We start from the raw sequence: 16309 nt of genomic DNA, 5'->3' as shown, positions 1-16309 counted from the left end.
TAAAGCAGGTGCAGATCTTGATCTTGATCTTGGTATGCAAGGGGCAATTACAATGCTTGCAGATGGCACAAGCTTGGGAGAATGTGAGGAGCATTGTGTAGAACACCAAATGGACATGAACAGCCTGGTGGAGTCGTCAGACAGATGGCAGATGAAGTTTAGTATGTAGAAAAGTGACATGATATACTTTGGTACAAAGAACATGGAGACACAGTCTAAAATAAGGGTCCTACTCTAAAGGGTGTGCAGAAGCAGAAAGACCTAGGGATTTATGTACAAAAGTTATTAAAGGGGACAGGACAGATGGAAAGAACTCTAAAAATTCAGTCAGTATTCTAGGCTTCATTAATAGGGGACAGAATGCAACAGCAAGGAGATTATGATGTACTTCTAAAGGATAAAAACCAAAAGAACTGTGGATGCTGTAAATCAGGAACAAAAACAAAGTTGCTGGAAAAGCTCAGCAGGTCTGGCAGCATCTGTGAAGGAGAAAACAGAGTTAATGTTTTGGGTCCGGTGACCCTTCCTCAGAACCATTCTGCCAGATGCTGCCAGACCTGCTGAGCTTTTCCAGCAACTTTGTTTTTGTTACTTGTAAAGGATACCAGTTACACTTCTGTGCAGTTCTGTAAATGCAGTGGAGAGAGAAAAGAAAATTCCCAGAATGGTTCTAGTAATGAGAAATTTCAGCTATGAGTTATGGAGAAAATTGGGGCTGTTTATGCTGCAGTGGAGAAGGCGGAGGGAAGATTTAATAAATGTTTATAAAATCATGAGGGATCTGTAGTTGATATGGTGAAACTGCTCCTTCTTCAACAAGGATCAGGAATGAGAGGTCAAAGGTTTAAATGATTTTGGCAAAAGGAGAAATGCAAACAGAAAGAAAATCTTTTTTCACGTAGTGGGTAGTTAAGGTGAGGAACTGCACTGCCTGGAAGTGTAGTGTAGACAGGTTTAATTGAGACATTCAATGATAACTTAAACAGAAATTATATGCTGGTTCATGGGGATAGGACGGGAGACTGACACGGGGTCAAAATCCTCATAGGTCCAGACACAATAGGTCAAATGGTTTCTGTCTGCTCTGGTAACAATCCTGTGATTCAATGAAGGGATCCCTTTAACTGCTTTCCTTTGTACTTTTCATCATCACTTTGCTCGTTTGTGAAATAATTATTCAATCTGCATAGCTTCCAGTTTTGTCACTGGGTGGCACTGTGGCCAATTTTGACAATGAAATAGATTACAAAGAGATTTTCTCGTGAATTGTGCCAGAACATTGAACATGAGATGAGATTTGTCAGTTATCAATTTTACTATCCATTGCTCATTTCAAAGCACAAATTTATCAATACAATATCAGATTCTATCTGCTATTTCTTACTTCCAGCATACTGCAATTTGGCACCACAGAATCTGTATAATTCAACATCGTTGCCAGTATTTAGATTATGCCCTTTCCAAAATTGGGACTAGTAATTTAAATGTATTCTAGACTTTGGAAGATAATCTCCAATCTATTAGCCCAACATTCCCAATTAAAATAACGCCTTAAAAACCAATACTACGTCTTTCCAAAGAAGGTTTCCTGCTAGTCTGGATTAAAATATATCTAAAATACAGGACAAATAAGGTTTTCAATCGTTCATAATTAAAATGTGAATGGTACAACAAATAAGTAAAAAGTTATTCTTTGAAATTTGATCCATTTGTTTTCGTGGATAAGTATTTTATTGATACAAGGCAGAAGCTGGGCTCGTATGGAAGCTTTAATACATAATTTCAGCTCAGCAGGAGCCCTGGCACACTTCATTAACTGGATTTTGAAAAACGTACGCACAAAAATCTTTAGTACCTTGGTACTTGATAGTTTGTTCATCATAAAGAATTCATCAGCACGGTCATCATCTTCGTCCTCATAATTCGGGGATAACATTGTCTCCATTCCTAAACGAGCTTGACCTGGCCCATCTTTGGGGTCAAAAGGGTCCACAACAATTGGTTCAGTGCCTTTTATCTCACAGCGACAAAATGGACAGCCTTGACCTTCAGATTCCTAGATGGAGCACATAGAATTTAATAAGATGAATCTCCTAAAATTAAGTCTTTCTGCAAAAGTTCTAAGGAAGCGTCAAGAGGGTTTTACGAATTTTCTGTGCAGTAGGACGCAAACATACTTCCACCGTAGTGCTACTAAGTCATATACAAAGCACTACAGCAAAATTTACAAAAATCAAATTTGATATTCTGCAAAGCTTTAGTTGATTATATTCTCCCATGAATGACACTAGTATTTCACCATCAGTGACAGGAAGAACTGGCTTTGCTTCCCTCCGTAGTTACATTTCCCTCTTTTCATTAATGGTGCACCAGAAATATAGACCAGAGCTACATAATGCATGTTATCTATGCCATCATTTCCTTTTCTTGTCACCACCTGAAACTAAAACAAGAAGTTCAAAATAACTGTACAATATAATAACACTAAAGTACATTCCAAAAAGACTGAAAAATTAAACAACAAAGAAAACAGCATACTAATAAAAAGGATGAAAAATATCTTCACTTTGTGATTCATTAATTACAACTGTAATGATTGTTTAGCAAGTTCTGTTGTTACGACCCACTCAGAAAAGTGCACTGATTCTGATGCCCTACTACTCTCAGGGTCATCACAAATGATAATGACTTAATCAAAATACACAAGTTCCCAGAGTTACCTGTTGGAATCAAGTTAACAAAAACACTGACCAGATTCCTGCACTATCAAGAATTACTATTGTTATGATCCCAGGTGATGTTATCACAGGACAATTCAGATTCCACACTGAAACCTGGCTTAAAACATAATATTTTGGCTTTAATAAGGCGGTCCGAAATACAGGCATGCAATGTTGCAGTTTTCTTGAGCAATAAAATTGAAGTTTATTAACAAATGTAATGACAATAGAATAGAATAATCCAAACTATTGACTTGCAACAAATTCAAAGATTTTTAAACACACAGTAGAAGTATAATGCCTTGAATAGCAAAACAATATCATAAATTGACAAAAGGACAGCAGCTTTTGTATAATACGCAAAACACACCTCTGATACAGGACCTAAAAACACACTTGGTATCGGACCCAAAACATCACTCTTGCAGTATGCACACCACAGTCCCTCTTTCTAACACCTTGATAGGTTTAAGTCATTTGTGACATCTTATAGATTGGAACTGCAGGTATCAAAATGACCCAACTTCAAGTAACCTCTTCAGGGCTAATCCCAACACTTCTGGTCTGGGAGTCTCATTAACTCTACTCTAAGGTAGTATAGTTTTAATGTATCTTCCCTTCTCAGGAGCACTGGTCTATACAGTACCTTCATCAAGAACTTGAAAGGACTACTCCAAACACAAAGTAAAACTGCAAAAAACTCCCTCTTTAAATTCTGCACATTTCACTTAATATTAAAAAAACTCTCCTGATTTTCTAAAATGGAGCTTGTTTTTCTTGTTCAGTCATAAAACCCTACCACCGTACACAAAGACCTACTTTCTAAAATTAGGCCTCCAATTTTGATTTAAAGTAAATTACCATGCAGAAATACTTACAAGTTAATTATTAACTTGAGACACACAAAAAGCCCATGTTACTAACTCTAAAACCAAAAAATCCAAACTTACAATAAATTATATTTTAAAAATATAAATCATACAGTTTACAACATGCCATTTATTACAAATAAGTAAATTCTAAACACATGTAAACAGCTATGAACTATCAACATAAGGGTCTCCTCAAAAGGACTATAATTCCTTACAAAACCCATACATAGATTATACAGACAGATGGAGACAAATTTTAAAAAAGTGTTAGTATAAAAGAGTAGAGGGGGGGAAACCAAGACTGGAAACCATAGTTCAATAGCACCAGTTCACACGGTTTGCTGATATGATCATTTTGGCTTGCCAGGACTTTCTGTTCTTCAATCTCTTTTCTCAAGATTCGTTCACTTCTTCAAAGAAGGCACAAAACAACTGATACAATAACTGCAAAGTCTCTTAGTTACTGGTTAAGGCAAGAGCTTACAGCAACTGATGGCAGAAAATAACTACTTTTCAGCCTTCATGTATTTTTACTGCAGGGGTGAGACAACAAGCTACTGGCCAAATCTCACTTTTCATATCTACCCTGGCGCTGGACATCTACAAACAGCTCCCCCGACTCCTTGAACAAAGCAGTGTAAACATCGCCTGCAATGAGTTCCAGGAGCATGTTTTTAAAAATAAAGCAACTCCTCTCACTATCCTTGGTTTAAAAGTTCTTGTGCCATTTCAGTTCATAATTAAAAATACAAGAAAAAAAGGGTACAATCTTGACATTTCATAGTGGGGTTCACAATTTTATTTTAAACTAACTACATTCTTCCATTACCTCACTATACCAACTGGAAAAACACATCTAAGTGCTGTAAAGAATGCATGTAAAAAAAAAACAACCACTACTTCAATAGTTCTTAATGAAGTGATCTTCTGAGCATTTCTGATACCAATTAATCAGAGACACATTGTGGCTGAGATCTACAATACCCATTCTATCTACATTCAGCATTGTATTTTGGCTACATATAACGGGAATAGAATGGAAATGTCAATAGGTCATCTTCACGATAATCTGCATTAGCACATATATAAATTACAAATGTTCCTGACAAGTGGAGCTTATTCTCTCCTACCTGCCAGGCTGTAAGACAGGAAGTACACATTAGGTGACCACAGGGTTCTATTTTCACATCCTTGTCATTTTCTGCACAGATCTTGCAAAGCTGGAAGGTGGAGCCCATCTCACAATACAGTTCATATTGTTCCTTGCAAAGGAAAATCAAAAAGATGAGGATTATATCTTTGTATTGGCAAAATTCAATAATAGAACAATTCAATTGTTCACTTCTATCTCCTCAAAAAGTACCACTTCGATGCAGTTCCATAGCTACCAACTGCTGTTTGGTACCTTGCGCCCAAGTGACTCATCCTTGTATAAAAGAGAAAATGGACAACAACTGTAACAGGAGAAGGGATTTTATTCATGCCTAAAGGCTAATTCCAAGAGTTGGGTGATCAAAATTTAAATAAAGAAACCCTAGCTCATTTTGCCTTTCTTGTAGCCAGAGGGTGAAAGGCTAATAATCATGGAGGCCACAAACCGAATCTCAACCTGAATAGTTCAATCATATGCTCGCTTTACCAAATATCTTGATAGTTCAGTCGCTTTGCATATTTTTACCAATTACTTTTCCACAAATATGACGTGTTATAAATATAATTGAACACAAATGTTTAGTTCCCCTTGCTCTTAGTATGGCAATATGGTGAAGGGAACTGCCACAAAATTTGCACAAGTACAATTTCTTTAAATGACTAAATTGCTATATAGTATCTCAGATGTGGGTTCTGGACTCTCCATATCGGAATATGGAGTTATTTAGGATCATTTCCCCATCAAAAGCACACTCAATACAATGTGTACACAAACCAAAACCATAACTGGCATTTTAAATATTGAATCATGAATACACAACTGTAAATTACCACCATTGGGTAACCTAATTAAGGCGGTCATCTAATTCATTGAAGTTTAAATTAACTATCTAAACCTCAAGATTAGGTAATAATTTGCACTCAGCAACTTTATATCATGCAAGTGCACTGCAGACAAATTTCACAGAGCCAACTTACAATGACAATATTTCAAAGCGAGTAGAAGCAGGTAGTGGTGAACCACAGGGCTCTGCTTTTGAGGCCACTTTTGTTCACCACGTATATCAAATATTTGGATATAGGTCAAGAGAGAGTGGCATTGAAATTTGGAAACTTTATCAAACAGGAGACAAAAGACAAGCACACAATATTGATAAGGTTATGCTGTGCACCAAAATGTAGACAGAATTTCCCAAAAAGTGTGCACAAGTTTCAAAACAGCAGTAACTATACTTTGAATGGTGATAGACTAAGATGCTGTGAATGGCCAAAGGTCTTTGGGGCTACAGATCCACTGGTTTAACATTAGAATTTATGCTAATGAAATTATAGCTTTTATCATAACACATACAGGATAAAAAAGTTCAAGTAATGACAAACAGTCTTCATGAAAGGTGGGAAATTAAAGAGGAATGAGTCAGTGATGCTACATTTAGGAAGATAGATGATTTAGAACATATAGTAAAATAAAATGTTTCATGAACTTTGCTCCAGAAGTAAACATCTGATGCCAAAATGATCAACTATTCATTATTTCACAGTAATCTGGAATTGGACAAACACAGTCTGGAATGCATGACTAACAACATTTTTCAGCTCGTTCCATCATATTCAAAATCCTAACCTTAATTTACTGGAGCACAGGGAGTGAAAGAAAGTGGGTAAGAACTGTAATAATGTGTCTAAAAGAGACTCTATCCAGAATACAGAGTTTTGAGTTGGTTTAAGTGATGGAAAGTAAAAGAAATATATCCAGAAATGAAAACATCAGAGGCATTCATCTTCAAGTTGGTGAATATTTTAGCAGTGGTGCACACAAGATAAAAAGGAGGAAGGAGGTAAGGAAAACTTAGTTCAAGACTCCAAGAAAATATAAAGGCTGTGCACTGTCAGATCACCTGGCAAATGCAGCCAGGACAGAGTAAGTCACTTCCAGAAATAAAGTGGGGCTTTAAATTAGCTAGAGTTGTGGAACTTTTGTCTCCTCCAGTTCCAGATGTGGACATGCACACTCTATAGTACGTCTGGTAACTGCAGTGACAGACAAGTATACATCTATAAAAATAAACAAAAACAAGATTTTAATGGTTTAAAGGATTATGAGAAGCGGGCACAAGGTGGAATTTAGGCTGCAATGAGATCAGCTATTATTGAATTAAATGGGAGAGAAGGATCACGAGGCTGAATTGCCGACTCCTCCTCCTCCTAGTTCTTATGTTATGTTTAAAAACTCATTAGTAATTGATCATCTCTTCTCACTCTTGCCTTTTCCAGCACTGCTGAGCACAACAATAAAACACAGACACAAAGCAGATATCTTGTTGAATTGGTAAAATGAAATAGCAACAGACATGGGTTCTCTCATCGTCAAAGAGAATGGGAGAGAAAACCTAATTGACCTCAGGCTCAACAATCTATCTGTTGCAGATGCATCTGTCCAAAATGTTATAGTACTAATGAACATAGCCAATTCTTGAAATAGGATAATCTGTCCACAGGGAATCCTTCATTGTGCTTTGTGGCACCACTAACATGCTAAATGGACTATACTCAGAACAGATTCAGCTAGGATCAATGAAGTGCTGTGCACCATCAGCAGCAGCATAACTGTATTCAACCACAACGGCCAATAGTATTCCTCATTCTATCAATATGCTAGAGGGTGATGCATGATTCAATGAGGAATGTTGGAAATGATACCAGGAGCAGCATATTCAACAAATGAGCTGCCAACCTGGTGAAACCACAACATACATCTAGAGGGAATCGCATGCATACTGAACAACAGAAGCAGCATGCTGTAGGTAGGACCAACAGATCAGTTCAATGGTCTGTAAAGTCCATGAACATTTCCTTCTCAATAATGCAGGAGTCCAGAACATCAGAGCAGAAGTTGGGCTGAAGCATTTACAATGAAGGTTAGCCATAAGTTTTGCGTGGAGGTTATAGATGAGCTAAAAATAAAAATTATATGGCAAAATCAATGTAATTTTGTTGACAGCACTATTGAGTTCCACAGAGAGCAGAAGCAGATATGTCAGAATTATACCTGTGTCACTTTGATATGGTCATGTGGTGTAGGCTCACACAAGCCATTCAGGTCTGGATTTTGACTACGTCCATCAGGAAACAAGTAACTAGAAAAGAATACAACAAAGGAAATTAAATTTTTTACTGAATACAACAGAAATACACACAATATCAATTTATATGATAGCAACACTTGCAAGAATCTTGGAGAATCTTAACACACATTCTTTTTGTGTCCTTCTTTTATTGGGATGCAACAAACTGAAAAATCGGGTAAGCAGAATTGTTGTCGAAATTTAATTTCAACTTTATGTCTAAAATATTTATTTTAGCCATCTAATGTCATCATCAACTGAAGGGCACAGGGCTACTGACCAGAACAAATTTTATTTGCATTGTACGACATAAAAATAATACTTATTCAAAACTAAAGTCACCCTATCTTAAATAGAGCATTGGCGCATCAGAATGGGTTCAGAGAAGTGATTAGAATGGTTCCAGGCTTCAGAAACCTAATTCATGAAAGACAATCACTTACTTTCCATAAGGAAGAAGTGACTGAACACTGGCGTTATGTTTACAGGTGACATGAAAGTTACAAAATTCATAAGACTTCTTTGAGACAAAATGTAAATAAAAACAAGACTCCTCTCCATAGAATAACTGACATGTATGGCATAGAGAATGAAACTGAGGGTCAATTCCATTCTTTAAAAAAAAACAAACTAGTCTAAATTGAGAGATGGTTGACAGTAATGCTATCAGCAAATATTCCCTCAAGAAGTGATCCAGGAAGAAATTAGGTTTCCTTAAAATAGGGTCTTAACAGCTGGTGTGGGAGGTAAGTCAGTGATAGAATAAATACACATGCACTTGGGCTGGAGGAAGATTAATAAGCTAAATAGCATTTCAATGTTTTGGATTTTCTCCTACATGCACAGAAACAGGATCAGACTCACACTGCTCCCGATTTAAAATACAATGACATTAATTGACAGGTGATTACTCAAAAGTAAGATTAAATTCATTACTGACATAAACAGTCAGGAGTTCAAATAATAGGAGAAGCATGACAGGGAATTCAAATCATGGAAAATTTAGTGCAGCAACAATGGAAAACATTCCAGTCTAGCAACAACACTGAATTATGAATACCTCCTGTGTTTTATTCCTTTGAACAATAATTGCGACAATAGATTATCATATTTTGAATTTCTTTTTTCAAAGACCTTATTATTTATTGAGATTTCAGATTGGGAAAACAGTTGGATCTCACAGGCTACACTTTATGACAGTTTCCAAAGTAGTCCTAAAATCTCCAAGTTCACATTTCTGCCCATTTGGGTTATAGTCCAACAGATTTATTTGAAATCACAAGCTTTCAGAGCATTGCACCTTTGTCAGGCGAAGTCAGCAACACTCCAAAAGCTTATGACTTCAAATAAACCTGTAAGTCTATAACCTGGTGTTATCTGACTCCTGACCTTTTCCATCCCAGTCCAACACCGGTACCTCCACATTATAGCCCATTTGGGGTGAGGCATATCATTCCCTACAAAGGGCTGAAATGAAAATTATATATAATGAATTTTTGTAGATTAATATATAGTTTGGTTTTCCATCTAGTTGCTGACTGTCATTCGACAGTTGAAGTAAAAGAAGGGAGGGAGAAAGGATTCCAAATCATATTATTTATAGATGATTCACCACATAGCAATATTTCAAAAGCCACTCCTTTCAGAACTGAAAAAGCTGCACAAGATCCCAGTCTGCAGATAATTGGCAGCTGAAACCAATACTGTTTATTCAAAGATATGGAATAGGCTAAGAGGTCAGTGTTGAAGTGTACTGACTATTTAGATAAAATAAAATAGGATGGCATTTCTCTTCATCACTTCAAGAATTCAGACAGTAGTTTGTGCTTATGATTGTTCACTTATTGCATTAGTTTAAACTGTGTCCTTTAAATGCTAGCCTGATATTGCATTGCAACCACAAATGAGTCCAGGATTTCCATTCCTGCAGGTAAAAGTGTTAGCCAAGAATACCCAAATCTTGAAATGTAAAATCTAAGAGGAAAGAAAAGTGCTCATCATCAGTGCATCCAATTATCTAATTTTTCAGATTTCAATGAATTGAAATAAAAACTGTGAGCAAACCACAAAACAATAAATACTCAAGTAAAAACAAAAGTAATGCAGATGCTGAAATTCTGAAATAAAAACAGGAAGTGCCAAAGAAACTCAGCAGGTCCAGCAGCATCTGTGGAGAGAGAAACAGAGTTAACATTTCAAGTCTGATATGACTCTTTTTCACAACTGAAAAGGGGTGGGACATGATGGGCTTTTTTTATGCTGTCGACAGAGGGAGAGGAGGACCAAGTAGAGCAAATTGTGAGGTGTCCAGTTGAAAAGCCAAAAGGTAGTGTTAATGGTCATAAAGGAGAGAGCAAGCGAGGGCGACAGAGAGCACGCGAGAGATGTAAAATGTGTAAATGATGCAAATAGTATAAATGATAGGTGTAAGAAGGAGAAAGTGAGTTAGCTCTGCTAAGACAAGGTGAGCAAGACACAAACAAGAGATGACCGGAAGGGCAGTGGAGGAATGAAAGAATAATAGAAGACAGAAGTCATGTTCTGGAGTTGTGGGACATAGGAACAGGAATAGGCGGTTTAGCCTGATAGAAAATGAGGTGTTGGTCCTCTGGTTTGTATTGAGCTTCACTGGAACATGGCAGCAGGCCCAGGAGGAAATGTTAGCATAGAATGACATGCAAATGGAAGGTCCCTTTGTCTTTTACTCTAGGTACCCTCACAATCTGTTCCACTCGCTTTTCCTCCTCAACAACAGTGTACAAAACACCACATTCCAGGCCCTTTCAGTTCTGAAGAGTCAAATTGGAGTTGAAACTTTAATTCTGTTTCCCGCTCCATAAATGCTGTCAGACCTGCTGAATTTCTCCAATAGTTTGTGTTTTTAAACAATATAAACAGATAAAAGATCATATTAAGTTCTTCGTAGTAATTAGTCACAATATTCAAATTTTAATTTAATGACACTTGCACAGAGTTGAAATTGGGCCACATTTGATTGCTTTTTACAACATCATAATGAGCGTAAGTCAAACACAAAAGCCATAATTCGTAAATCAAGAGATATTTGAACAGTTTCAACATTTTAAGGGGCAATTTTAAATACAAATGAAAGCGAAGCTAACATTATAGTAGAGTATTATATCTGTAACATTATAGCACAGAAACATTTGTGAACTTACAATCCTTCACGGAATCCATCAATCAGAGCCTGGAAGAGAGGTTTGTTATGGGGGATTGTTTGAAGAATGTTGCCGTCGGCTGTGACATAACCAATTGCCCATTGGCCAAGCCTGGTGCAGCTCAACCGGAATATGTAGCTGAAAAAAAATGGAAGTTATATTTGATGAATTGTAGTATAACTACAGATGTTTTGGCAGGTCAGATTTGGAAGTTCATTCTTTTAATTCATTCCTCAGGTTAGTGTGTCACTGACAAATAACCAATATTTATTGCCTATTTGTTTTGAGGTGGTGATGGTAAATCACCTTCTTGAATTTCTACAGTTCACTCTACTAGGAATGGAGTTTCCAGTGACAGTGAAAGAATGACGTACCAAGCAAGATGGTGTAAGCCTTGGGGGAAAACTTTCAGGTTGTTGTATTTCTTCCAGCAGAAGTCATGGCGGAGCATCTTGCTGATGGTACATCTAGTATGTGGTGATCTATTAAGTTATAACCATTTGATCACTTCACTGCCATGAAATATTTGAGATTATGGATAGGAATAGGTACACTGAGGGTATCCGCACGTTAATACCAATCTATGTGGTGAATGAGCACATCTTAAAGTGTGAAACATACCATAAACTACTCTCATATTGATTTGTGCCAGTTAAGTTTTGTAATTGCGGCCTGTGGGGATTTTAGCCTTGCTAACATATTGTATTAATCTCTTGAAACAACTTTTCCCAAACTAATGCAATGAAAATAAATGTTTTCATTCAGTAAAATGTGTGAAGGATTTCCTACAATAAGAATTCATTATCTATGCATCTCCATCACAAAATAAGGCACTGCAATAAAAGAAAAGAAGCATCACACCAATAAAAGCATTATCCCAAAGCCAAAACATCACTACCTGGCAGTCTTGCTGGTGAGTGAAATAAAACTAACATTAATCCATGACTTTTCATTAACTTAATGTCGCTACTGTTTCATTCTGTGAATAAAAGTAGCGATTCGGATGTTCTGAAATGATGCTGGTTTTAGTACAATAACTGCTTCACAATGAAGATGTTGAGCAAGCAAGATCAATCGCATTACCCATTTCTTAGCAAAAAAATAAGCTGATTGGTGGTGTATACTCCTCTGTGAAGGCTGTTCTAAAGTATATTTTGAAATTATATGGATATTTTAAGTGTCAAATTTTCACACAACAGAGAATTTAATTGTTAGAAAGATTTGCTGCTTCTTCCCTCACCTTTGGGAATATCTCTCTGACCTCTGCAATGGATTTACTGGGATAGTCATTAGAAGTAGCAATGACATTGATTATGGTGACATAGTCAATCCTGGCATATGCAAATAATAGAATACATCATTATTTCCTACCATTAATGCTATTACATTCCCGGCATCCATTATTAAAACAGCCATTATTTAAAATCTAAATGGCCAAGCATGTTTCATGCAATTTTTGAGCAATCTACTTATTAGGTAATTCACATTGGATACAGAAGAATCACATTGAACTAAATTTTTTGAATATTCACAGGATATCCTGGAAAGTCGAGGTTTATTGTCTAAGCCTAAATGCCCTGAGAAGTGGTGTTGGAGCCTTCCTGAACTGCTACAGATTGCATGGTGAAAATCATCTCACATTGCTGTTATACAGCGAGTTCCAAGATTTTGATCCGTCAACAATGAAGGTACAGCAACATATTTCCAAATCAGGATGGACAGGTAACTTGGAAGGGAGTTTGGTGGTTTCATCATGGGCCTGTACTCTTGTCCTTCAGGCAGTAAATATTTCAAATTTGCAAATGTCTTGGTGAATCGCTACAGTACATCTTGTAAAAATCATTTGTTGTGCTGGTGATCGAGCAAGGTCAATTAGTTTAACTTCAATTGTGGGAGAACTTTTAGAAACAATAAGCCAGGAAAAAAATTAACAGCTGCTTGGCCAACTGCCAACTTATAAAGAAAAATCAGTATGGATTTCTTCAAGCAAGTGATGTTTAACTAACTTATTTGAGATTTTCTGGATGTAACAGAGAGGATTGATGAGGGTTATGTGCTTCATGTGGTTTATATGAACTTGCAAAAGGCATTTCATAACGTCCCACACCATAGATTTGAAGGCACTGGAATAGTGGGGAAAGTCACAAAATGAACAAAAGGTTGGCTAAGTGCCAAGAAACAGTAGCAGTGAAAAGGTATTTTTTGGAATGCAAGATGATATGGTTGTACCTGGGTTCAGTACGAAGACCACTGCTTTTCTAGAAAGATTTTAATGATCTAAACTTGGGGATACATGGCATGACTACAAAAATTGCAGATTGTTGCAAAGAATTTGTAGAATATAAAAACACTGGAAACTATAAAGACAATAGTGATAAACTTAAGAGGAAATCTACTGACTGGTTGAATGGGCAGATAAATAACATTGATTTTATTGTAGAGAATTGTGAAATGATAGATTTTGGTGGGAAATATAAAGAGAAGCTGTATAATCATAGAACCTAGTATCCCTGTAGTTCAGAAAGAGGCCATTTGGCCCATCGGGTCACACCGACCATCCGAAGAACATCCTGCCCAGACCCCAACCGTATCCCAGAACCCCATGTTTACCACGGCTAACCCAACTAGCTGCACATCCCAGAACAATAGAATCCCTACAGTGTGGAAACATGCCCTTCGGCCCAACAAGTCCACACTGCCCCTCACAGCATCCCACCCAGACCCATCCCTCATAACCCACCTAATCTACACATCCCTGAATACGAGCAATTTAGCATGGCCTATCCACCTAGCTTGCACATTTTTGGACTGTGGGAGGAAACTGAAGCACCCGGAGGAAACCCACGCAGACACAGGGAGAATGTGCAAACTCCACACAGACAGTCACCCGAGGGTGGAATCGAACCCAGGTCCCTGGCACTGTGAGGCAGCAGCGCTAACCACTGAGCCACCAAGCTATACAAAAAAATTTCAGCATTGCCAATCCACGTAACCTCTACATCTTTGGACTATGGGAAGAAACTTGAACACCCAGAAGAAACTTTAAAATAGAGAGTACAATTGGAAAACGAGTGAAGGAACATAAACATCTGGGAGAATTTATACAAATTATTGAAGATAGTAAGGCAGGTTGAGAAGATGGTTGAAATATTGAGATTTAGTACAAGCATTTGGTACAAAGTCAACCAAGTTATAATGAACCTTTTTGAAACAAAAATTCTCTCAACTGGAGCATTGCGATTAATTGTGGACACATTTGAGGAAGGATGTAATGTAAAAAAAATACAGTCAAAATTTATCAGCTCCAAAATTGAGAGATTTCAGTTGCGTAGACAAATGTACAATCTAGGGTTGGTGCTCTCGAAAGAGAAAAGATTGAGATGATTTAAGCAAAGCTTGTCAAAATACTGAGTCGTCTAGAAAGAGTAGATAGAGAGAAAACATTCCCTTTGGCAGAATGGTCAGGAAGCATAGGACACTGATGAAGGTGACTGGCAAAAAAAAAGCAAGGTGAAGCATTTTTACAACAGTGGTAAGGATCTTGACAGCACCAAGAGTACAGTGGAAGTAGATTCAATCACAACTATCTGACAGAGTCATACAGCAGGATCCAGACCCTTCAGTCCAACTCGTCCATGCTAACGAGATACCCTACATAATCCAGTCCCATTTGCCAGCATTTGGCCCGTATCCGCCTAACCCTTTCCTATTCATATACCCTCCAGATGCCTCTTAAGTGTTGTAATCATACCAGACTCCACCACTTCCTGTGGCAGCTCATTCCATACTCGCATCATCCATCGCATGAAAATGTTGCTTCTTGGGTCCCTTTTAAACCTTTCCCTTCCCACCTCAAACCTATGCCTTTTAGTTTTGGATTCTACCACCCCAGGGAAAAGACCTTGTCTATTTACCCTGTCCATGCCCCTCATAACTTTATAAACCTCTAAAGTCACTCCTCGGCCTCCAACGCTCCAAGGAAAATAGCCCCAGCCTATTCAGCCTCTCCCTATAGCTCAAACCCTCCAACCCTGGCAACAACCTTGTGGATCTTTTCTGAACCCTTTCAATTTTCACAACTTCCTTCCTTTAGGAGGGAGACAAGAATTGCACACAATACTCCAAAAGTGGCTGAACCAATGTCCTGTACAGCTGCAACATGACCTCCCAACTGTTATACTCAATGCACTGACCAATAAAGGCAAGCATACCAAACGCCTTCTTCACTATCCTATCTACCTGTGACTCCATCTTTAAGGAACTATGAACATGCACTCCAAGGTCTCTTTTTCAGTAACACTCACCAGAATCTTGCCATTAAGTGTATTAGTCCTGCCCTGATTTGCCTTTCCAAAATGCAGCACCTCACACTTATTTAAATTAAACTCCATCTGCCACTCCTCAGTCCATTGGCCCATCTGATTAAGATCCTGTTGTACTCTGAGGTAACCTGCTTCACTGTCCACTACACCTCCAATTTAGGGTCACCTGCAAACTTACTAACCATACCTCCTATGTTCACATCCAAATCATTTATATACATGACAAAAAGCAGTGGACCCAGCACCGATTCTTATGGCAAACCGCTGGTCACAGGCCTCCAGTCTGAAAAGCAACCCACATCATGAGTTGAATGTTCTCCTTCTGGCATTTTTGAATGCTTTCAATTAACAATAGCCAAGATGAAAAATTCACCATGCAGGATCCTACCATTGAATAATTCCACCCATCTCATAAAAGCAGATTTAAGGAAATATTTTTCTTTTCTCCTCATTTAAAAAAATCTCCCATTCAGTTACAGGAAGCAGAAATTTGCCAAAGAAAAATAACTTGTTAATTAAGTCACGCTGCAAAAATCTGATTCCCTCTTTCTACTCGACCCACCCCCATAGTGACAATGTAGCTCTTAATTTCCTTACCTCCCAGGTTTGTGGATGAATTTCTGGAGTCTTGCTTTTACCTCATCATAGGTTAAGAAGGCCATGTATCCTGGGTGAGTAACAGCTAATGAGTTCCAGTTCCTGAGCAATGACGACCATGGCTATGGAACAGAAACATATGGCACAATAAGTACAGCTTACTTGTTACAACTAATATCTAACTAACTGTCTTCTACATCAATACCAACCACAAAAGGCAACGTCTTGTATCCACAAGATATGCAGTCCTTGGAGAAATAGTCAGACTGTAATTTGTAAAGCAACGCTCATGCCTCACAATGATCAATGACAGAATTGCCATTCTTCAACCACAGTGGCAAA

General features: G+C 37.7%; 1 protein-coding gene across 2 annotated transcripts in view; it reads right to left on the bottom strand.

The window, feature by feature from the left end:
- Positions 1-16085, bottom strand: part of LOC109922666 (Cbl proto-oncogene, E3 ubiquitin protein ligase) — a 48989-nt gene extending 32904 nt beyond the window's left edge. For both annotated transcript variants that reach the window (XM_048615436.1, XM_048615437.1), the window contains exons 1-5: positions 15968-16085; positions 11049-11186; positions 7794-7881; positions 4723-4854; positions 1856-2056 (exon numbers count right to left, since the gene is read on the bottom strand). In XM_048615436.1, the coding sequence (XP_048471393.1) occupies positions 1856-2056; positions 4723-4854; positions 7794-7881; positions 11049-11186; positions 15968-16032 (624 nt within the window). In that variant the 5' untranslated portion in view covers positions 16033-16085. The remainder of the gene's footprint in view (positions 1-1855; positions 2057-4722; positions 4855-7793; positions 7882-11048; positions 11187-15967) is intronic.
- Between the last annotated feature and the right edge of the window lie 224 nt (positions 16086-16309).

Source organism: Rhincodon typus, chromosome 32 (genome assembly GCF_021869965.1).
Source record: "Rhincodon typus isolate 14 chromosome 32, sRhiTyp1.1, whole genome shotgun sequence".
In the NCBI taxonomy this organism is placed as follows: domain Eukaryota; kingdom Metazoa; phylum Chordata; class Chondrichthyes; order Orectolobiformes; family Rhincodontidae; genus Rhincodon; species Rhincodon typus.
The sequence above is the reverse complement of the archived record's forward strand: the minus strand, read 5'-3'. Positions and strand labels throughout refer to the sequence as shown.